This window comes from Temnothorax americanus, unplaced genomic scaffold (genome assembly GCF_048541705.1).
Source record: "Temnothorax americanus isolate GAGA-0224 unplaced genomic scaffold, ASM4854170v1 Scaffold14, whole genome shotgun sequence".
Taxonomy (NCBI): Eukaryota; Metazoa; Arthropoda; class Insecta; order Hymenoptera; family Formicidae; genus Temnothorax; species Temnothorax americanus.
The window spans coordinates 3,291,221-3,316,972 of NW_027509275.1; the positions used below are offsets into that span (position 1 = coordinate 3,291,221).

The window sequence follows — 25,752 nt, forward strand, 5'->3', positions numbered from 1 at the left end:
CTGCCATAACAAGGGATTCCTTGTGCAAAAGTGCGGAGGTATCACTGTCAAAAATAAATACGATGTCGTCAAATTCACGAACTCCCACTCGAATCGTCTTCTTAATTAATTAATTAATTACTTAATTGTGTAATCACTCGTTATTAGCTCGATATCAAAATTTATAAGCCAAATTAGAGGATCTGTAGCGAGATCTGTAGTTTTTCTCAATATATTAATTAACATTATATCGTTATTCATATATATTTTTCCAAAATTTTTGTTCTCTTGTATAACATATATTCTTATAATATATGTAAACTGAGAAGAAAGCGTATAAAATTATCGCGTTAAATCTTTCTTCGTTTCATAAAAATATGGATTTTTCCGTTTGCCAATTACTGATATCTCCGTGTTATCAAATTACAGCGACCACGGTGTAAATGGTGTTTTTTCCGAGTGTTTTCTAAAAGTGCATGCATGCCTAATTAAATAGCGTTTATTGAACACACTCGTGGCCGTAAATTAACTGTATCGTCGACGTTTAGCCGTTTAAATATTGACGCAGCGATATACAATATCGATAAGCAGGGAACGGCGATTAAATTCACTGATACGCTTCTCTGTAGAGGATGTACATTTTTCGGCGTAAAAAGAATTTACGCCGGCTAGCGGATTTGCATATTAGATGTCGGACGATTGCTCGATTGTCCGATTCAATCAACTGAGCTCCGTGCTGCATCAACATTTAAAATATGAACGTCGAGGGAAGAAAAATAAATGGGTCAATAGTGTAACCATGTGTTACATCGATAAAAAAACACGGATGTCCGTCGAGGATTATTTGTCGATTGGTACGAATCTATTGATGCGCGAATTTTTTTAAAATTGTTGTCACGAAACGCGAAGCAATGTATCAGTGTCACTCTTATCAACAACCGCGTTCATATATTTCTCTCGGCATTATCTACATCGCTTTAATTTTGCAGAGATTTTTCTACTCAAGTACACATTACCGAAATAATAGCACTGTGTTAGAAACAGTCACGTTTTTAATACGAAGCCTATCAAAATAGCGGATGTTTATGAAAGTTGGCGTCGAGGGAAGCAAATCGATATCCCAATATAAGAACTGAGCGACCTAAGATGGGTTATATACGAAGGGTTGAGAGAGGCTTTATATACAGAATTCATGTATAACATAAAAATATATTTCGTATGCATACAGGAAATCTATCTGGATTACGCCTGTCACCTTGAATTTTTATTAGCAACGAGAGCTGATATATTTATGATATATCATAACTTTTTATCCCAGAATAACATCCTCGTTATATTTTATTACGAGAACATCGCGTTGAGCTTGTCAAATAAAAACGTACTATAATTTTAAATATTTGCATTATTAATAATAATTTTAACGTATCGATTTTTATGTTTGACAGATAATTAATTATTTACCATAGAAATAAAGAAATATGTAGAATATATACTTACCAAGTACAGCGATAATATTATTCTCATACTCTTGTTAACAAACCACCGTATTAAATATAATTCATGCAAATCGATAATTACTTTGATCGAGATTAGACAACAAATTAATTCTTCTTCGCCATTTATAATCCGATCTGAATATTAAATTCATATTTCTTTTGTTCCAAATTAAGCGCACCGGTATGTTTTGTAATGGGCAATGTATTATACACCATTAAATAGTTTCAAACTAACAAACTAAGTTCAGAGCTAAAACAGATCAGGTTTTCAATCTGCAAAGTTTTATCTGCAAGATCTAAGATCAATTTTCAGATACGAAAGCGCAACTAAATTTTGGACCTTAAACCACTTTAGCTTTGAAGACCTTAACGCGTCTAAGCTGTCAGAAACGTGCTGCTCTAACCTGTGGCTTAGGTGGTTGTGGTGGTTGCGACACGGGCTGACTCGCCGGTTCCTCCTTCTTCCTCTTGCCGGCACGCTCGGACTCCTGCAACTTCTTCATGACCCGCGGCGAATCCGTCAGGCGAAATATACCGGACAGGGGACCGCGCGCGGCGTCTTCCGTGTCCAGAACTCGTTCCCGTAGGCCAGACGACTCCTGCGGCGCCGACGTGAATCTCACCGTCGACCTGGAGTCTCCGTCGGAATCGTCGCCGTCCCGATGCCGCATAAATCGACTCCTGTACCTGGACTTGTTCCTGGGCACCTCGTACTCCGGCGCGTCGTACCTGGCACACACATATACACACACACGCATACACACGCGTACTGCGACGACGTCGATTAATTAGGGCCGTTGCCGAAAAAGTAATTCTGAATCTGGAGAAATCACCGATAGTGATTTCTCCTCACGCCATTAACCATCCGTTTCCGCTAATTGAAAACGATCGATAATTTATATAAATGGAATAAATAATCCTAGATGTTTCTTATCGCGAAGAACAAATGATTCTTATCAAATCTCAGATTAAGAACCTTTATGATATTGATCCGTAGTAAGACTTAATGGCAACGATAAAAACATTACAGAACATTTAAAATAAAATATTACTGTACCTTAATAGACATTGCTCGGTTAATATGCTAGCAAATATGCTTTCAAAAATAAAAATTTTTGATAAATAGTATTAATAGTATCATCTTATTTAACATTAGATATATGAGAAAAGACTTTAAGACGTGGCTACTTTATATTGGATATTATTGGACACGGTATAAGTAGATCAAGTCAGTCAAAGGTCAGACACGAGTATCAACTTAGATTATGTAAATATAAAAAAAACTCTCTTCTCCCTAAAGGCAGACAACAACTTATCATTCATGCGGGCAGATTTCGCAAGAACACGTGCCTTTGATATATGTCACTTGAAATTACGACAAGGAGCAGGGGAGGGAGCCCAATGACAAGCCCTACCTAGGTTGAAACGCGACCTGCTTTATAGTCAGATTATCTCAGTTCGATTCGAGAGGACGTTCGGAGGATTGCCGATGACAGGACGAAATGATATTAGGGGATCTCCATCTTCTATTCTCATATCATCTCCGATATTCCCTCAAAGCTCGCTGATAGATTCTACCGAATTTTTCCCCTAATCTTTTAACTCTTTAAACGTCAAGCAACGCTGTCGGCAACAGTGCCATGTGTCTTCCAACAATAAAAGAATGTGAAAATTATTTTAATTAAAAATTGTAAATTGAATTTTAATCTAACAATGAAGTGTAGTGCGTTAATATCAATTGTAAGAGACCGTTTAAAAGTATTTAAGAATTTAATAAAAAAAATTAAATAACATGTTTAAATTTTGTATCTAACAAAAAGCCTTTAATTTATAACGTGTGCATTGTTATAATTAGAATTTAAAAAATTGAAAAAGTTAGTACGCTCTGTTTTCTTATCGAGATCAGTAAATCGCGAAAAACCGATGTTCTTTACTAATCGATTTACGAGACTGTGGCAGGTTAATTAGCTGTACGTGTACCGAAAAATCAATAGATAGATAGACTCTAAAATAGAATATATACTCACTCTATACAATAATGGTCTTCGTCGAAAACCAGTAAAAAAATCAGTATATGCGTCAGTCTTTTAATAAAAGTCAGCTTGAAACGTCAGCAATCCGTCGAAGGAATTGCAATATCGCGTTCCACGAAATCCTCTGTGAGAAGTAACCTTGTTCACGGATTGCAATAAAATCCGCTCGAAGCGGATGGTCAAAGATAAATAATTAGACGCGAACTTTGAGAGTTGACCGCTTTCAGATCTGAGGGACGCAGTTATTAAAAAAGTTAAAGTCTTGCATTTTTCAGCGAGAGTTTTAAGAATCCCTCAACAAACAATGGCTGTTTCTTAAAATATTGTTTTAGCAGCACGATATTGTATCAAGGAAATTTATACAATAATATTTTGTTATTAATAATATTTTTTATATTTATATAAAAATTAGACAATTAATTTAGAATATATTAAAATATATTCTATTTTTTTAATTTATAAAATTTGTGAAATGTGAAATTAGTATTATTATTGAATTATTAAATATAAGTAACAAATTACCGGTATTTTAATATAATTAAACACAAATTTTACTTAATATGTGACTTTAAATCTCACCTCAAGTAATATACATTATAATTCTATATTTGCTGCAATTATATAAAGATACATATACATATATAAATAAAACATATATGCATGCGTATAACATATAAAATCTCTTGACTTTTTAATCCGTCTATCTGCATTTGCACCATTTGCTGTATCATAGAGCATTATCGATTTTAGGCACTTAACCATTTAGCTATATTTCCGTGATATGATATCAGGCGTTGTCACGCTTCAAAACGCTGGCAAAGAACACACGCCAGAAATTGCAACGACAATAACGACCGTTTGTATATTTCAGCTTTTCACGTGACGCAAAAAAAAAGAGGACGATTCAAACGCGTGCTTTTCAGAACGTATTGTGAAAAAGGCACGAATAATGGAATTTTCACTCGAATATCACAAGGCAAGTGTCAAAAATAAACACCGCAGCGCGCGCACGTTTCGCGGACAGTGGAAAATGCATCGCACAAGATTCATTTACAATTCGAGCGATATCTGGTTCGAGCGCGACCGACAAATTGATGAGACCTTCACGGGAAATAATGGTATTTTCTCTAATAATCGCACAAAACGATCATGATTGCCGTAATTATAACAAATGGAATATAGACACGGCACGGGGGCAGGACAGCCCCCGCGATTCCCCGCATGCGAAGTAGGTCTTTGCAATATGCGAGAGCGTTAATTACTAAAAAGTACGTGCTCGCGCGTACCTAAAGCATTTAATTTACATTTTGACGAGGCCGCTTAATAAAACGGCCCGGCGAGAGGTTCTATAACGACCGACATTGCATGAAACAGGCAGCAATTAAACCCGACGCGCGTATTCCAAGCTGAAGGTACCTTTGAGGCGGAATAGAAGGAAAGAGAAAAAGAAAGAGAGAGAGAGAAAAAAGTGAGAGAAGGAGAGACGCAGAGAATGAGAAGATACCGAAACCACGAGTATTTATAACTTACGCCGGAATAAACATGCGAGGTATTTCAGAAAGTGCACTTTCCTTTGAGAGTGCTTCAAAATACGATAAAATCTTTTACAGCAAATTTTCAACGCATATTAATATATAAATTTAGTGTATTGGAATGCAAAAGTTTTGTGATCATTTCATTGCGAGCCTTTTTAAGTGGATATTAATGGATACGTTCAAAAATTTTCATTGGCCGTCGCGATTGAAATTATTATATTTTCTGCCAAAATATACTTCTCGTCAAACATTGAAACATATAATAATTAAAATGCAATATTTTATCCCTATATCGCGACCCTATATCGTGTCATTAAAACATGTTCGACGAAATTGTAAGGGTTCGATAAAGCACGGATATGATTAAAAATATCTCTCGATTAACCCGATTGGCTTAACTGCACTGTAAATACGTCCTTCCCGGACTTGTGAGAAACTCTTGCTAGGCACGTACCAATCATCGTTGTGCGCCGAACTGATGGCATACCTGCGCCATTCGTGCTGTTGCGCCAACAGAATCTTAATACGTTCCATTATCTAGCGTCTTGCAGTAAAAAGCCACGGTACTCGTACTATCGGGAACGGTATCTGTTACACCTTCGTAGCAATAAACAATAAAACGTGGCGCGCGTCCCCGCGGTACGCTTTTATCCCACGGTTCGATTTTCGAAGAAATATATCGGTCGCAATTGTTCACGGTCATCTCAGCGCGATACGTCCCGTCCCGTAAATAAGACTGCGAATTTTCGCGACAGCTGATTTATCGTTTCGAAAACAGACTGAATCTCGGCACCATAAATTAAGGAGTAGCGCTCGATCTCAGGTCGTCCAACGATCCAAGGACACTTTTCGTCTCCATCGACTGTCTTGTTTTTAATCGCCTCCGAGACAAATTGATCTCACTGATAAATAGCGAAAGAAATGGTTTTTCTCCGCCTCGAAACATTTATTTTTATAATCTACCTAGACTGGTACTGATCTAAAAATCGAAGCTTATACATAAGTAGCTTTTCTGAAAAAAGTTCTATTTCGCGCCGAACGGTTTTCTCTCCCTAACCGGTATTCCGCATTCCCCAACTCTACGAAGTATATACATGTATGATATTGACTTTCGGAAAAGTTTACATCATTTTATAAGACCATATTACTGCTGCAATATCAAGAAATGTAGTAGCGTTTTACGGCAAGTATATACAGAATACAATAAAAAATAAATTAATTGCCTCAATATTTTTCTGTAAATCAATATTACAAAAAAAAAAATAAAACAACTTATATTCGCAAACAACGATGTTTAGAATGGCGATAAAAGCAATTGATTTTTCGTAATACCGAGCGATCATCGTTCGTGATACTGGAGAATAATACTTGGATATACTACTAGATAGAGCACTCGAGAAGAAAGACGTAAGATGTAGCGATAGTTACTCGTATTCGGGAACGTATCGATTCCTGGCCAGCCGTTCCTCCTCTTGCTGCCTGTACTGCGAGGCGAGACGGTGATCGCTCTTGCTCCTCATAAGACCGGGCGAACCCACCGGTGGGGCTAAACTGCTGGAGCTCCCCAGCAATCCGCCGCTTCCGCTTTCCGGTTTAATGTTCAATTCGCCGTAACCCGCCACGTGAAGGACGAGCTGATTCGGATCGTGAGCCATCACGAAGCGGACTCGTCGGTTGTAATCCCCCGCCTCGTATTCGAAGTTCCTGCGGAGAACAATCGTTCATCTTCATTCGCCGAGAGATATGACAGACCGCTTTAACTGTGCGCGAATTAAAAGTTTCGCAAAATCGATAATAATTATATCGCGGATTGTACTCTGTAAAATCGAAAGAAATTATAATGAAAATACTAATCTTCTTATCCATTACGTAATATTACGATAAAAATATTTCTATACCGAGTGTGATTAAGACGCGATAAATTTCAACTTTGCATGTTTTCAGTTTCATGTATCTCTTTTGATATAAATAGAAATAATTTTAAAAACTCTGAAATTGTATCGCTAACGGCATTATTCTCAATACCGAGCGCATCTACTTGATTGCACTAGAATTTTAATACGGCGCAGTGATTCCATTTAAATCACGTACCGGAAAAAATTGCACAACTTCACATCTCGATTTAGCATATACGCGCGTGAGAGCATACAGTAACGCGTGCTTTTGAAATTCATTGCAGCGTTAATTCGACAATGTTAATTACTGACGGAGTGCATTCTCTTATCGAGGTATTGCGCTCGTGCGATTTTAGGTACAGCCATTTCCGCAATTGAAATATATACGCCCTTCGATGTTTTGTCGTTTGCGTAACATGATTATTGTACTTGAGTTAATGAACGTATAATTTTGTTATGCGGCACGATTCGCGTCTGTGATTTACGGCAGGTTTTGCTCGCGTTACATATTTCATAATGGTGTGCGTAGTAATGTTGAACGTTAATTACATTACCTAACGCCGGATTTCCGCTACACTCGCAATGCTATTATCACAAATCTCTACTGGAATGCGTATGGTTGCTGCCAATATCGACGTGTTCATCTCGACAGCGTTCGAATTACGATCGAGTTTTTTATTCTGGAGTTTTATGTTTATTTATTATGTCGCGTGCCTGAGAGGCAGGTTATCAATTTTTTTAACGATTGTATTGCATTTTGTAGAGAAACAGAAAATAATATTTTATCATGAAAAACAAATGTTTTTTCCTCGATGGTAAACACGGTAAATGCAGTTTTTTCTCCTTCGGTTGCGACAAACAAACCGTTAAAAAGAAAACAACATGACAATGATAATTTCAAAACATGATAATTTTACGAAATAACGTGGAAGCTATTAAATTAAAATAGATAGAGCCGAAGTGGTGAAGCCATCACTACGAGATCCGAAATAATTGAAATAAAATAGCTCGTGGGGGAGACGAAACCGTTCATTTAACGATTTCTTTTTAGTCCTACGTCGGGGGAGACCGCAGAATAGATAGCCGATAATAAATCGTACAAGGCTACGACCGGGCGGGATTTAATGAGCGGGCGTCGAAAGGAAAGAGGGAGATTACAGGGCAACAAACCTGATAAATTCCACCGTACGCAGGAAGAGCTCTTTTGTGTCCAGGAGCTCGGCGTCGTCCCACTGCACATTTTCGTTTATATGCGCCTCCGCCAGATCGCAGTTGCTCTGGATATTCGCGATTTCCAATTCGAGATTCTCTTTGAGCTGAATCAGGCCTCTGAGCTCGGTGCCGAGGTATCGATCGACCTCGTTACGCAGATGTTCCGTACGGTCTTTCAAAGCCTTGCTCAGCCTCCGATAAATCTCGTCCACCTCTTCGGCGACCGAGGCGCAGTTTGTCTGCAGGCCCAACGTGTTTTTCTCCACCAGAGCCAGCGCGTCCTGCAGCCTGTGCAGCCCCCTGCGTACCTGTAAACGCACCACAGGTGCACCCGGGTTTGACAGGCCGGAAATGCAATTCCGCAAGTTAAGCCTAAGCGCGCTGCGATATCGCAATTGTAATATCGATTATGCAAATGGAAAGTGGGCGTAAATAAGCGCGTCTAATTGTCGCTATCGTTAATGTAGATTTAAAGGGTTGTTTACGCAAATTCAATCGCTTAGAAATATTGGTAACACATAAAAAGAAAATACGTGACTAAAGGGAATAATAGCGCAAAAATAAAAGCGTTAAGTTATACGATATCATTTACATGTTCCGAATTTTTCTTATTTTTACTCCTAATATTTTTGGAATCATATATGGAAGTTTGCTTTTGATGAACGTTCCATTTTTATTCCTGATATTTTTGAAATCGTGAAATAATATATGAAAGCGCTTGCTTTCACATAAACTAAAATTTCTCGGTTCAGATTTTCAGATGATGCTTTTAGGGCAAACAAACGTATCGACGATTATATTTAGGCTTCATTATAGTTATGCTATAACTGCATGGCCTAGATACGTATATGTGGAGGCCTAAATGAACGCGAAGTGAAAACGCTTAGTTAAAATAATAAACAGTTTGGACTCATAAATATCTTACTGTAAGACTCTAAAAGAGATCCGCACAGTTTTACGTTATATGTTTTATGCTCTATAAAAGAGCACTAAATTTTCATAGCCGTATATAAGCCAAATGCAATTATGCTGTTCATGTTATACTGTCCATATATTGACATGGATTAGCGCTGATTCAAATTAATAAAGTTTTTCTCCCTATCGAGAAATTTTTCCTAAAACTATATTCTAGAAGGAGTATTCGTTAAAAAATATTTTCAGGATATGCAATCAATATTGAATTATTCACGATTGCAAACAAGAAAAAAAACAAGATATAGCTCCTTTTATTCGGCGCAAATTATTCGTCCAGGAATTTTACAGAATCTGTGGTTTATAGTTCTAGCTGTATCACGTAAAAAATTCATTGTACGAATTTTATAATATAGCAATAAATATATATATAATGCTGGAAAAATATGAAAAAGTTATTATATTCTAGATCTAGACATCTTATGTACCTTATGTTTAAAATTGAGGGAGCATGCTTAGCGATTGGTGAAGAGTTTATTGAAGAGGAGAAAAGAAGCGGAGCTGTACAAGAAGCTTTAATACTGCGAAAATATACGCGTGGTTTCAGCAGAGATCTGAATTGGAAAATGCAACCCGAAAAACCAATAGAATATTGGTTACAGTTTTGCACAACAAATATTGACATAGATGGAAAATAACGTAAATAAAAGAAACCGCGTGACTTGAATATGGATCGGGATATCTACATTAATCCGTTGCACTCTAATAAATGCGTAGAAAAAACTTTGAGAGTCAATTATTACACGTTAAAATATAAAAGAAGAAATAACTTCTGCAAAAGCATGATAAGAGAGAAAAGAAAATGTTTACAATTATTCTTTTCACAAAAATTATAATTTCTATTTTTATTTAGAAATTAATGATTACGCAATATGTATTCAATATTAATACAATATCTCTGAAAGTAAAGATAATTTAACCTTCCAGCTGCGCGTGAAAAGATTGAGTTTTTTCTTTCCGCATTAATCGATTCATTAGATGTTTCGGTATGCAATGCATTATCAAGAGAACAGGTATTACAATTACGACGCGCCGCGACCAAGAAATTTGAAATACGTGCGTAATTTCACTCAATTGGTTTGAAAGACTCGAAATTCGTGGGTATTGGCATTGTCATCGATTCAGATCGGAAGGTTTGTTTCGTGTGCAGTTACGATCCGACCGCAAATATCTATGGCGAATTGGTAACATAACGCGAATTGATCGTATACGTTAGATACCGTTAAAAGAGATAACAATTAATGGATACTTCTCACCATCAGCGTATTTCAGGAAAACGTAAATGTTGCAGCAAATTGCGTAAATGACAAATCTAACGTTAAAAAAATTGTCGTGATAACTATTAAGGAAGGTGAGTCAAAATACTACAAGAGTTGCCGCGATCTGAATATTTTTGTAATGTACATTCATGAGGAGGAAACCGTGTATATAAATTGTATATCGTTAGGTACATTTCTTTTCCGTACGACGACGGGAACGGAATCGTGCCCGGTTTACGGAATAAATCCGGAAAATCGCGGGAAAACCGTCCTATTATTCTGCCGGGAGTTAGAGAAAAGTGCGAGGGACGTGAATGCATTCGCGGGGGTATTTCGGTGCATTAGCATCATAATTTCTTACGCCCGCGCCGTGGCGAGGACGAGTTGCATCGGTGATTTTACCATACGTGCTCAGTCGCGTTTATTTCACCGTTCGACGAGACCCGAGGCTTTTATGCGCTTCTCGAAACGCCGTGGAATGCTATTTTCGAGCGAGATTTTATGGCCAGTCGTGCGGCGCTTGAAATTGTATAAATCGGTTAAATCTCTCTCTCTCTCTCTCTCTCTCTCTCTCTCTCTCTCTCTCTCTCGCGAACAATTAAGATAAATAAATCAAATTTTTTGAACAGGATATTGTGCACGCGCCGAATGAGCGTGTACGGAAAGTATTTGTTGCTCCCGCGCAATACGATAATCAATGAAATTTTCCGGAATGCAGGACAGAAATTGTATTAATGGCTTAAATTACACGCGATAAACGATAGATACGGTATATACCTCTTTTCGCGTGCGTTATATATATAGAATAAAATGTCCAAAAATATCATTCTTTCAATGCGTTGAGCGTAAAGGCAATTTAACGAAGTGTTATACTGTAAATGGAACAAAAATTGCGCGAGTTCTTTTCAAATTGATTAAATCGGGTGCTATTAAAATAAATAAAACGAGCTTTTTAAAGCGAGATTATTTTACACGCTATTTCACGGTACGCGAATGGTTCAACTTTTTTTCCTCTCTTGGTTGCCTTTAAAAATAATTATTCTTTGTCGCTTTTTATGTGCACAAAGCACGACGCGTACATTTTCGCGATATTCCGTGACATCTGTTAAATCGAAGGTAATAAAAATTAATAAAACCTAGCCATTTCGTGCGGCTCAAACAGTGCATATTTTGCCGCCCAGATTTCCAAGTACAATCGCATGTCCATACAATAATAAGATTCGGCGCATTAGAGAATCAACTGTGTGGCTGAAAGCCTCGCGACACGGAAGTCCGGTTGTTAACTAATTAAAACCGGCAACATTCATCCTATGCCGTTCGAAGCTCCCACCGCATTTATTAGTCGCCCTCAAAAAGATTCACGGCGCTGGAATTTGTTCATTAACTAATTAAATCATGGACAATGTAAACAAGGCGTAGAAATGAAATATGAACGGCTGTATACACAAAGAGTATAAAACTTGTATTTATTCCGTGCAGTAAATAAATTAACGTAATTAAAAGACAGAAAGCTCTCACGTATATATACCAGGCGTCCTAGATTCCTCGCGCTGCTTCTCATCTACGCATTTCTATTGCCAATTATCATAGCCAATTATCTTTCTTCAAGAAAAATTTAATTATAATATTTTACGACTTTTTACGTAATTATTTATAACGTTCAAATACTTTAGCAGCAAAATTTTGCAATTAAAATTTTGACAAAGAAAGATGCATGCATTTTTTTAATTCGTAGCAATTTAAAAGAAGTGCAGAATTATTTCATAACACACAGATAACGCGTTTTCCTATTATCTGCCTCGTCTGATCGATCCACGCCCAGGCTTCTAAATATACATATATAACCGTGAAACATATAATAAAATATAAACAACAATCAACATCGATTCTCGGGACATCTGAACGAGGAGAACAGACACATATTTCAGGCACGCGCGCGCAATTTCGATAGTATAGAGTAGAGGAAGATCTGGCAGATTCGACAGACTCGTGTTAACAACTTTGATCGTTGAAATTGTTGTGTTCGCGAATCTGTGCGCCTTATTTGTGCGATATCCCGCTTGTCGAAGCGCAATCTCGGTGTCTCTGGACTGTCTCAAAGACGATCGCGCCTCGAAGTTTATTCCGTCACTCGGAATAGTTGTGATTCACCGGGATGCTCCTGGAGACATACGGCGAATTCGCACGATCGCGGACATTATCTCATTCAATGCATACAATTTATCTCGTAATGTTCTTGATACAGAATTATCAAATAATAAATTTCAGCATGTAACAGTTACAGCTTTTTTTTCTTAATTAAATTGTTATCTTAAAATTTATATCTCCTATTATTTCATTTAAATGGTCTTAGACTCCCGAATTATTGCACGCGTGAATTAATTTTTCAAACATCCTGATTTTTTAAATTTATGTGATAATTCTTATACGATTACAATTTTGAGATATAACTAAAATTTAAATTTAAATTTTCTGTATTTTAGTGATATAAAGAGTAGTCGTTGGAATCGCTGGCAAACTTTTTATTTAATTAACAATCCATAATCTTATTTCGTATTTAGTCGATGTCTGTGTTGCGTTATCGAATTCAACTTAACGGTTTCATATCGCACGCCGTCAGCGTAGAGCGAAAAATCTAGGTCGCAATCTTGTTTCAACGTACGTCCCTATCGTACACGGTTAATTGCAATGCGCGAAGTTGCGCGGCAATAAATTTTCCGTTGGGACGCCGAAGGGCACAACGTAACGAATTTAAAGTACACCCCGATACCGAATACCGTAACACAACAGTTCCCGCTTTCCTAAATGCGTTACAACGTCTAGCCGTCGAGCCGAAGAGAAAATTAGTTATGGAGCCGCCGGTTAAATTAGTTTCTGCGATCGGTACAACCAAATTCCTCATGGCAGGCTTGCCTTTCAAACAGTAAGATAGGAAAACTTGATCGACATCGGTAGTTACATAAACAGCAATAATAAAGAGGAATATTAGAATTTATCGTTTTACTTCACGGTTGCAGCATTAATAATTGATTCGCGCGCGGTATCGGCGACATCGATAAATATCTCTGACATATTAATGAGTAATTAATTTATTAATAATCTCTCTTATTTTTCCAGGATTCTAATTACTTTCAATTGCTCTAACTTTTTTTTCAACTTTCTCCAGTTCTTCAAATTTGCAGTAATCGCGTAAAAAAAATGAACTGCTGTACCTGAGAATTGATGCGCGCAATTTCGCGTCTCAGGATATCCATATGTGCGTCCTTGCACTCGGGGCAGCATTTCTTCTCGCAGTGCACGCACAGCTGACAGTAACTTTTCTCGGAGCAAACGCCACAGCGTTCCATAGTCTGACCGCTAGTCGGGTCCGGCAGCTCCCCCGTGATCTCGATATGCAATTCCAGGAATCGCTGCAGTGTCACGTTGGTCGGAAAGGCTTGCACGCCCTACAAATAGAATGTGTATTCGGCTTGATTAACGCCTGTGATACACGTATGTGTGCACCGAGTATGCCGCTTATTAATGGACCAGAATCGGTGCACCGCACGAATAATGCCGCGAATTAATTATACAACGCGCGCTTGACGCTCCTTTAACGTTAATATTATACGAGTGAAGCTACTAATATACATATATATTATATATACGAGTGTGAAGCTCGTCTACTAATCTGTGTCAAAGTGGATGAATTACTGCTATCATGAGACGCGGTTGTTAAATATCGTCCTGAAAAAACTGTCTATATGCGAAATGATTCTATAAATGATTATGCAGCAATCGTAACCAAAAACATTTTGGAATTCTGCTGCTGCTTAAGTAACTATGTTTGATTATTCTGGAAAAAAAAAACAGACCAGTTCGAAGACGACATTAGCACAAAATGCGAGAACACTGGGTTTAATGAGAATCCTCTCGCGTTTGGATTCATCGTTAAATAAAGATGAGCTTACCCGTAACGCCGCATCGGGTTACTCTGACACGCATAGAGTAACATTTAATTTGTGCGACAAAACATAGATCGGTTTTTCTCCTGTTCGCATTATTGTCCGATCTCGCACAGCAAACATATTAAAGACATAAACCTGATAAAGCGACACGTAATAGCTGGAGAACTGCGTCGTTTTGCGACAAAACAAGTCGCGGACAGATTTATTTCGATTTAGACAACTTATTTCGATATGTGTAATTAATCGAGGCCAGAGAGACACGAAGTAAATAATTTCTTTCAATCTTAAAAAATATTTTTAACAATTCTGAGCTTTATATAACAATTATATATTTTAATACGATTAAGATATAATTCACCTGATATGGTATACGATGTTCGGCACGACATTCCGGACATTTGACCTGTCGACGAACATAGTCGACAAGGCCGTCCATGCACGGTTCCATGCAAAAGCTGTGTTGACATGGCAAGAGCTTTGGATTTCTGTATCGATCCAGGCATATCGCGCAGGTTAGCAGCTGCTCGAACTGCTCCATGCCTAAAAAGAAGAAAATTTATTTTCAATTTTACCTGTGTTTTACATAGGATTAATTGGTGTTATAAAATAGGATAAGTTATACGTATGCTGTTACGATGTTGTTCAAACATTCAATTCTTTGACATTACCGAATTGATTCAGAATTCTAATATACATTTTTGTTTTATATTGTAAATGTAAAACGATATAAATGTATCTAACAAATTATATTTTTCTACAAAAGATATGATGTGAATGTTATAAACATTTGTTCTTTCATATTCAATGCTTTACAAGAGTATTTTTAAATATATTATATATATTTTAAGAAAATAATCCTCATTTTCTACTCCTTTTTCATCCTTAAAAGTAGATTATCTACGTTAATGTTGATGTGATTTGTTTTACCGTAATAATATTTTACCGTAAAGTACGTTTTAATAAGCTTATTAAAATTAAAGTATATTTTAATAAAGCTTATTAAAAGAAATAATTTAATGCGAATACGAGGATGTTTTAATGCGTTTTAATATCTTGCGCCATTCTATCTCAACATCGTCATAGTTAATAAATAGATTATACGAGTATATCGACTGTAACCGGACAGTGTTTCAAAATTCAAATGCTGCCAAAATCTGGTTCATCCAGCCACGTGTTAAACGATTGCACGGAAACAGCAGTTTGCAACAGCAGTTGATAGTGTTCTTGCATCAGTATGTGACTGGATCGATATTTATACATTCATAGTAATAGAAATTATTCTCAGCAATATAGTTCGTGACAGAACTTAAAAAATAAGCGGAATTACAAATATATAACACTGCTTTATGTAATATTTTTAATTCATTTTTAATATTATCGATTACATTGTTTTATTAACGGCTGGATTTGGCCCCAGTCTGCATTTACCATGCATTTATATATCTGTATACATCCTACTTACAAAATAATTAATTCATTGTATCGCTAATTAGCAATTACACACATTCAATAATTAAATCGTGACGAAATCAATGTTCAAATTTTACGGCGTAAGAACAAAATTTCGCGATTCTTTTTTCAATATAGTACACTAGTGCCAAGACAATGTCAAGATCTTTGTGGAGTCATTGGACTTCTATTTTAAGACACGATGCATCATCAGCGTAAATTTGTAAAGAGATGGGTGAACTCAAGAGGCAACCCTGAAAACTTCTCGCGACGCAAATTATGCTGAAACTTTTTTGTAATTAAATCGTAGTTGCAGAGTGCATTGAAGAATCTTATTTTTTGTTCAATGATTTGAGTATTTTTTTTATGAGCAAAACTCACAAGAACTTTCGATGTGTGAGAGGAGCTCCGGTAAGAATAACAATTATAACTTTAAATATTTATCAATATAAAATTTGTTATCGTAATCTGAGCAACTTAAGATTATAAATCATATAATTCAACTGTGACTATCTCTTTAAAAATAACAATAACACGATAAATGCATTACACAATTGTCGAAATTTAGATATAGAAATTTAGATATCAATCGAAAATAGTTTCGTAAAATGTTACCGTCACGCTTAATAATATTTAGATTGTGATATATTTATCAACCAGCTGCAATGTTCAAATTGAAATGAGTAGAATTGCAGATCGGAAACGGCGGCAACCGTAATAAATATTTGAACGTCGCTAATGAGTGAACGATTACCAATGCAATTCGCGAATTAATTAATCGCGCTTTACGAGTCGCATAGTATAGGCAAGATAATCTCGTTTAACGCGAAATGAATGTTTTATTTAGCACCATGCATATTTACAGCAAAAATACTGTTTGTAATATTATTTTAGATCTGATATAGATTTAATCGTAACACGTTTAACACATATTTAAATAAATTAATAATAATTCTGTCTCTTTTTCTACTCTTTACATTTTTCTTCTCTCTCTTTTTCTATTTTTCTAACTAAATCCCTTCTCTCTCCTTTTTTTCTAGATATTATAATAAAACAAAAATATTAAATCTGATGTATTTCTTGTATCAGAATTATTAAACATTGTTATAAGTTATATTATAAAATTTTTTATTTGCATAATTAATCACTGATTGTTGCTTTATTAATTTGTATCAAAATTGTTTACTTAGAGAATTATCTGTGCGATTTAATTTTAAAGACTTTACGAGCGTGACGCACATAGAAAATCTGAGAATTCTATAAAAACTCGTCAAGTATATATCATTTCTTTCTCTGTTACGGAAGCACTCAATCAATGTCGATTATAACTCCATGAGGCACAAGCTTTCAGATCCGGCCTCCTCGTAAAGCATCCGGCGTTCTGTTGCTCCGACGATGCCAACGCAAATGTTTGTTCGTCATCAAGTTGGTCTAATAAAAATGTTGCAACTTTATTAAAATTTTCGGATATCTTTAGCACAGTATAGAAAATCTAAATTCACAACTTTTTTCTAGCACTGGTATTTTTCAACACATACGATTGTATAATTTTATTAAAAATTTTTTATCTTTATATTTATATAACAAATGACATACTAAAAAATTTTAAATTATATTAAAGTTAAATATTTTACATAGACACATATTTTTAAGCAAAACTTTTTTTTGTGTAGATTCAGTATTTTGTAAATTAAATTTGCTCACGTATATTATATTTGCATGTACGCAGCACTTTAATCATATATTTCGCAATTAACTTAATTTAATAATAAATTAAAAATGTAAACTCGGGTAAGATGGCCACAGAGGGAAGGTACCTATGTTCTTTCAATCTAGCTCACCATGAAACATATAGGGTTGGCCAGCTTTCCTCCATGGCCATCTTATCCGAGTTTATCCTACAAATCTTAATGGTATTTTCAAATACGACTAATTAAACGATCATAACGTAAAGACATGCGGCTCTTCCTAGCGAACACTTAAGTCTCGACGGCGGATAAATTTAAATAACACCGACTACATTCAGAGGACGCACACGCGTGCGTCAACATCACACGAAGGGGGGGGCGTTCAAAGAGATTGTTTGAAACGTTAACGAATACGTAGCTAGATGTCGAGCCAAATTCGTTTTGGCTTTCGCAAGTCTGTCCGTGCTGACGTCGCCGGCGTCGAAGGTCGTCACGCGTCGAAGACCGATCGCACTTCCGAGCCGACATAATGGCAAAAGCTAGTACATTAGGAAGCATTGTTACTCTCAGACGAACCACTTGTTGGATCTTAAAGCCAACTCTCCCCCTCGCCCTTCTCACTCTTTCTCTCCGCGTGCACGTTGGGGGTGCAACAGGCGGCGAGCAACGATTGTATTAGCAACTTTCATGGGCGTTGCGTTGCCATGAGGATGAAACGGGATGCTAATTCTGACACTTTGACTGTGAACCTCGAAACTTCACCGACCAACCTATCCTTTTTCCCTTGGGAGATATCTATCCGCCTACATTATTAAAGTCCTCGTTTCATCACGCTTTAATTGTATGATCATATTTCGTGGTGGATCACGGGGACTTTCCGGCCTTTCGAGAGAGCCCCCAGCGTGGTCTAGTAATTTCGAGATTGGGAAATACCCAGTGAATAATGTTAATGATTGTACTCCGTGTATCTCCAAGAATCTCTTTTGTGAAATTGTTTGTGACAGCGACTCTGTCAGAAAGATTTTCTATATTATTATATGTATTATTATTATTATTATTTTAAAATTAAAAGAATCTTATCGCTCGTTATATAAGCTAAGTTATATGATAAGAATATCGGCCAAAATTGATTCTTAATTCTTTTTAATATTAATATTGAGTTAAAAAGTAATGAAACAAGGCATTTGTGTATCATTATTTGTATAATTTGTAACAGCAAAAACTATACAAAGAAATTAATTTGTAAAATAAATATTTGATATATATGTATACATATGTATATATATATATATATATATATATACATATATATATATATATATATATATTGGGGAAAAAATAAAACACTGACTATGTAAGTATAGTATGACGCGATATTAGTAATGTTTTTAGTTATTTGTAATATTCCGCAGATATCAGGTTTATAGATGACCCGCTAAAACACAATGAACGCATCGCGTAATGCAGATTCGGAAATTCCGAGTGTCGTACTTTCACGAAATGAGGCTGCACACGTGGCGCATCATTATTCTCGTGCAGCAAAATAAACAGCGTCGCGAATGATTCAGCTTTTTCCTTTGTCCGCGCACAGCAGAATTTGCAGGCGTCATTTCAAAAGGAGTGTATTTCAAGTCGTCTTTTCTTGTCTAATACATCCGTGAAAGATACGCGGCGTAATTGAATACTACAAGATAGAGAGAAAGAGAGAGAGAAAGAGACATTTCGCAGAAATCTAAATTTATCATTTGTTACCATGAAATGTTCCAAAATAGCGCAGTGCGTTGGTATTTTACATTTTATTCATTCAATTTTGATCTGCCTTTTTGTAATATGTTTTTAATCATTTGCGTATTTTACTTGTGTATATCGTTGCACATTAAAATTTAGAGATATTAATAGCAATAACTAAATTTTTATATACAATGATATACATATATACGATATATATATATATAAATATTTATTTTTTAGAATTATTTTTCTACTATTAGATAATATTCTCTTTAAATTAGTTTGAGAAATGTTTCCGTAGTTTAAGGTGACATACAGAGTTTGTTAAAGATAAGGTTGAATTATAGATTAAGAATCTCTGGACTAATGACAGCTTTTCTGCGCATATAAACGCGACAGATTAGTGCTTGTATATAAGTTTACAATCTTGAGTTATCATGATCGAACCATTACGCTCCTAAATTCGGTGAACCTAATGACCCCTCTAAATCCTGAATGATCGCGAGGATCTGCTATGCACCTGCGTCTAATCAACGAATCCTAAATTGCTCATAGAGCGACGGGTATGTCGAATAATTTCTCCCGCCGCGGTGCACAGCGCGTAATTTGTGTAGCGACTAATGTCTCGTAATCCCAGGCGCGCTCGCTCCGAAACGCAAACGAAGAGGATAAATCTCCCTAATTTCGTTCGAGCGGACAGTGACATTAAAAATACTGGACATATAACCGCGTTTTGCAACCAAAATAAAGTAGATGCACGTATCCTTTAAAATTTGTTCGACATGTTATTCAAGTTAGACGCACTTTCAACACTGAAGCACTTCGCTTCTAGACTCAAAAAATCTCTTAATTAAATCTTTACAATAAGACGCGACCTGTTTTAGATTAGAGAATTGCCGTATTTATTTTCCCTAAATCAATATATATCTCCGTCGTATCTTTATTTCACGTAAGCAATTTTCAGTGTTGTCTTGCGACAAAGGAAAAATTGTCGATTTGAATTTAAAAACAGAACAAAGCTCGTTACTCGGTTAAGGTGGTGAAAGCTGTTTTCCATTTTCGACGATAGACGGTCTTTCGTTATATAAAATTAATTAAAGATTAAATCAAGATGTAAATACCCATTCGTATTCGTCAGTCAAAGAACAAACGTTATCCAAACGTAGCGCACTTTCGGGATTAAAACACTTATACCCTTGTTGACGATTCGCCGATGTATCGCGGACTGATCACAAGTTCGATCTTCGATCTTCGGTCTCGTTCCACTCGCGGCTCGCACGAGGCGTTATCGATCATCCAGCCACGTGTCACGACTGGTGCCAACGACAACGACAAGACCTAAAATACTTGGCATTCGTCACGAACAAAAGATTAATTCCGGCGATAGCAATCGCGAGTCGCTATTTAGAGCGTTTTGGATCGTCGCGTCTCTGGAATCGGTCGGTCCACACGAGATCCAGTATACTGACACTTCTCGACGTCACCGGCCAGACTTATGCTCGCGCGGCGCGGGCTATACTTAGCCGAAAGGACCTTCGATTTCCGGCGGCTCGTTTTCGGCGAACGATCTTCGGTGGAAAGCACACAAAATACACAGAGCGAGCATACGGATTTGCGATCGGAAAATTTCGAACGTGTCGTGTCCCTTCTCCACAATTTACATTTCCCGCAAAATAATTGAAAATGTTTCGCGGACGTAAAATAATATTTCGTGTTTGTAAAATAATATACACATTACAAAATGCTCTATTGTCTATATTATATTATTGTATCATTAGTTTTATTTTGTTACCATGTATATATATTATATAAGTTCCATTAATATATTAATAAATAGAGATATTATTTTATCGATCACCTATTAAAAATAAATCGGGAAAATAAAAAAAACTTGTAATATTTAATATCATAAGTTAAAAATTAAAAATTAATGTCGAATAAGGTTTCAATAGATTATTTCGAATCACAGTTGCAAAGTGAAACATTGAAATTCGACGTTTGATAACTTTCTCTCGTGTATAATGTATCAATACTTAAACAAATATAAAAAATTTTTGTAATTATAGTAGTATAGAGTGTATAGAGTAGTATAGAGTATAGTTATAGAGTATAGAGAGAGTACTGGTGCTGATGCTACAATTTTAGCGATATTGCATTGTTCTCCCCCAAGCGTGAAATAATGAATTCGATAGCCGATTTCCAATTACCCATTTTATAAAAACAGAATGACACGATATGCGTAATGAGAACCGTTTAATATAATCGTTCCTGCTTAATGTCAACATTAATATGCATTCCATCGGGGCGGATCAACAGAAAGTCCTATTCAATCTGCCAGCGCGGCGGCGAGCTGCAACAGCTCTGCTGCGAATAATATTGCGCCAAATGGTGCAAACACGTTGCGATACTATTTTCTTATATATCGATTGATATAAATATATAACCGGTCAAACCGCGTGACGGAAATATCGTCAATCATTGCCCGTTGACCGTAAATATATTTTCCCTACGCAATTGTCATATTACTCATCGGTTTCCTCTTTCGATTTCGGGCTGCATATCGACGTCCTAATCCAAATAATCGGATGGTGACCTCGTGGAAAGAGAAACATCAATAGGAAATCGGACTTTCAGCGGGATCGGTTCCCATTTGTACGCACTGCGGATTGGATGGAATTATCGAACCGTGCACACAGAAAATTCCATTGACAGAAAACATTCGGTAACATCGGGCATCGTATCCGTCCTATCATTTCCAAATAAGCTTTCTTTAAATACCGAAAAAGTTGACGTAAAATTTTATATTCGCGTAAATCCCGTATCTGCAATGCAAATCTAGAAGAGACGAACGCGGAATGTACAATCGAAATTTCAGCGCATAACTCAGCTCGCATTTTTTCAAGCACAAAGAAAAAATTAATTTTAAACTTGATGATATTAAATTCAGATTAAGACATATTGCGTTAAACGTTTAAGCAGATTAAAAAAAAAAACGAGCTAAACTGCTGTCGCGCTGAACTCTTTAATTGCAAAAGGAAGAAGGCGGATCGTTGATCTAAAATCCCCACGTTCGTGCACAAAATAGCGGCCGACCACCACGATACTCGGCTATATTTAGCCCTCGCGCGTTATCCAGCACCGCTTATTTTCAACGCGATCTTAGAATAGCGGCACGGCGCCGCGGCGGGAGCGGTTTATCGACCAGAGCTTTTCTCACGCTGGCAAGACAGTTTTCTACAGCCGGAATTATCCGGCCGGTTTATAAGCTCGCCCGTAAGCTCGTTTCCGCGAAAATTTAACGATAACTACAATTTTGTGCGCCAGAAGGTGCCACTCCCTACGTGCTGAGACGTTTACCGCCCGCGCCGTATTCTTCCCCCGCGATGCATTTGCGCCTTATGTTCATCCTAAAAGCATCCCTCGCATCTCGTTCTGCCTTGCCCGCATCCTGCGGAAAATAGATTTTCTGATAGATATCTCGACTTCTTGGCACAACTTTCGGGATACTAACAGATGCGGCTGTGTATTCAACGTTTCTATGCAAAACTAGGTTTTGCTTTCACGCTATCGTTAAATAAAACTGCTATTATATTAGATAGATAGATTTTAGTAAATTATTTTACGAAAAATAGCATTATTATATACATATATATTTCTTTTCTTTTAATATCAGATCTCTGTGAAAAGTTAAGACTTTAGAAAATTAAGGGAAAAAATATTACTTTTTAGAGACAGTCTGCGAAGTAAGCGAAATTTCTTGTAGTTTGCAAATCGGACAGCGGAGCGGACGACAGCGTTCTAATGGAATAAAGCTGATGGGAGTTAGGAGCGTGCTGATACGTGAAGTTAAAAATTCGCGTTCATCAAAAGGAATAAAGTCACAACGGATGAAGTCGCGGCGACGGAGTTTTTAACGCATTCCGGTTTCATATTCATCATGAATCCGTTTGCCAACTCCCTAAGTTTTTCTGGACCTTCTGCATTTAAGCTCGCCGCCCGTGGCGAGTTCTGTCGCCAGTCCTGCACTCCCTAAATCTTCTTTTTTACCGTCGTGACGCAGTGAGATTTTCTCCAGAGTGCATCCGACCTACATGTTACATCCTCGAGCTGAGACTTTATGACATTGCGGCGGTAGTTGTTTACATTTATTTCTTGAGCAATAAAATCCTGGCGCAACGCGGTTTTGAGCATTTATGCATTTCGTTATTATTTATTATTAAATATTGATTTATCGCATAAATTATCAGCCTTTAATCTGCATATCCAAAATCTGTCGGAGGATGACGAACGATAAACGAGCTCGGGAAATTGTTGATTTATCACTGACTTTTTACTTCGTCTTCCTGCTCTTAACTTTCTCATCGAGCCTCGATTTTGCGCTTCCCGTTGCTTGCCAATGACGTAAAATGTTTTTACGCCACTTTGTCGTTTTATTTCAATGAAGAACTTTCGGTTTTTCTTAACAAGTAAAAACCCCCCAATGTACTGATCCTAATTACCCTTACCAGGTTACCCTGGTGATCCGTATTGTCTCGTTTTTCAGCATGCAATACGCGTACCGTGTTAGTGGCATGGAGTACTTAAAGTTCTTCGTGTTTATTGCGGGTTCGTCCCCAATAATAAGATTCCCGCAGAACTTTTGGTCTAGTTGCTTCGCTCTTATTATTCTCTCATTATTCTCCATCGCAAAGTAGAAATTTCGTCAGAAGTCAAGCCGCAGTTCCATAATCCCAGAGTTAACATAATTATAATAATAATCTAGAAAGTGCACTTTACAATATTGAGATTGTCGTTTCGAGCAAATTGAAAAATATGACTTTCGCGCATTGTAGGTCTGTCTTTTGAAAACTTTAATAACGATATGCTATTATGCAATTAAAGACACGTGCAACTTTTTAAAAATAATTTGGTATAATAATCGAAGAAACTTCACATTGAGGAACTCACTATTGGGATACCCTGACAATTTCTAAAGCAATATTTTTTCTTTAAACTTTTTAAAACTTCTTCACTTTTTGCTGACAATTTGACAAATACAGAAATTTCTAGTAAATTTGAAACTTTGGAAGAAAACAATAAAACAAATGAAAAATGAGACACGTTTCACAAGAATAAAAAGAAACGAGAGAAATCAAATGTTTCATATATATATATATATATATACCTATAAAAAAGAATATTAAACGTCCAATATGACTTATAGTTCGAATCTTCACATTTCCACGTTTTCGAATGTAAGAAGAATAAAGCGTAGAAGAGAAAACGTAAAAAAAAAATTAAAAAAAAAAGATCTCATCGCCGCTACGATGCGCGGCGGTTTCACAATCAACTACCGTTCCCCGCGCGGATGCGTGGATAAAGTTATATTATTGCGGTGGCGGTCCGGCGGGAAAGAACGGCGTTATCGGGAAGAGAAAACTTTGTGGAAACCGATTAAAAAGTTTGAAAAGCCGTGGATTGCGCTGAGTGGAACGCGCGAGATGGGGAGCGGACAGAATTTTATATATACGGCTTGATTAATATAAATTAATTACCGCGACGGAAATGAGACACCGTGGAGAAACCGTTCGGATGATGTCTTTCGGATTCGAATCGCTGGAAATAAGCCGATCGATCGCGTTTAATTAAATATACGATGATACCGGAACGCCGCCGAGCGTACCTGCTTGATGCCGGAAATCTTTCTACCGTGTGAATTGCTCGCAACCGTGCACGATTTTATTATATATATCTCACGGTACGTTTTAATAAATCAAAATGACGACAAACTGAATAATGGAATATTGTAACACACGTCTTTTCCCCGATAATAGCGGATCTCCTGGGCGGCGTACTCCAATTCGACCAACTCGCAACCAATCGCCATATTATACAGCATCAGATACATATAATACATGAGGATCGTCTCACGCCTTTACCGATTTATTATTTAACTTTCGCCGCTCGAGCAAGCTAATCATTTATTTGCAACGCCAAGATTTTAATATTTGAATGCGAGATCGAAATAAGTTTCTTTATGCGAACGGAATAAAAATACGCGAAATATAGATGACGATAAATCTTCGTGCGCAGAATATATAACGCATAAAATAGTGAAAGAATGTAATAAGAGCTCTTCTACCTCTACAGAATAATTTTCACTCTATGAAACGTCACAGACAGATCCCTCGTTTGGACAAAAAACCCTATGTTAGGATGTCGAGAGAAAAATCGCCATTTCATTTTTGACGTTGGATAGCTTAACAAAGAATCACAGCAGTATGCACGAGTAGCATGCGGAATCGCTTGTTAGATTTACGATTTAACGTGTTAATAATAATGGATGCTGTTCGATTTGACGTAGCGTTAAACTCGCAATCATGGGCCGTCGCTGTTAATTAATAAGATCATCACAATTGTTAACGTTAACTCTGGCACTAACCGGGCCAATGATCGATTTGTTGTGCGCGAACGTTACGCTTAATCAACCATCAGATCTCGCGTTGCATTTGTGCAGAGAATGGATCTGTTTGAAAAAGTATAAGCAGTTTACGATTCCAGCGTAAAGAGAATTAGC

The 25,752-nt window shown here is 36.9% G+C and overlaps 1 protein-coding gene across 8 annotated transcripts in view; it reads right to left on the reverse strand.

Annotated features, from left to right (window-relative positions):
- Tn (tripartite motif containing protein thin) overlaps positions 1 to 25,752 on the reverse strand; it is a 61,498-nt gene that overhangs the window by 19,383 nt on the left and 16,363 nt on the right. For 4 of the 8 annotated variants that reach the window (XM_077401164.1, XM_077401166.1, XM_077401167.1 and 1 more), the window contains exons 3-7: positions 14,687 to 14,868; positions 13,594 to 13,827; positions 8,109 to 8,458; positions 6,472 to 6,747; positions 1,880 to 2,204 (exon numbers count right to left, since the gene is read on the reverse strand). In XM_077401164.1, the coding sequence (XP_077257290.1) occupies positions 1,880 to 2,204; positions 6,472 to 6,747; positions 8,109 to 8,458; positions 13,594 to 13,827; positions 14,687 to 14,866 (1,365 nt within the window). In that variant the 5' untranslated portion in view covers positions 14,867 to 14,868. Of the gene's footprint in view, positions 1 to 1,879; positions 2,205 to 6,471; positions 6,748 to 8,108; positions 8,459 to 13,593; positions 13,828 to 14,686; positions 14,869 to 20,317; positions 20,955 to 25,752 lie in introns of those variants that run through there. The other 4 variants (XM_077401170.1, XM_077401163.1, XM_077401169.1 and 1 more) reach the window with 3 other exon arrangements.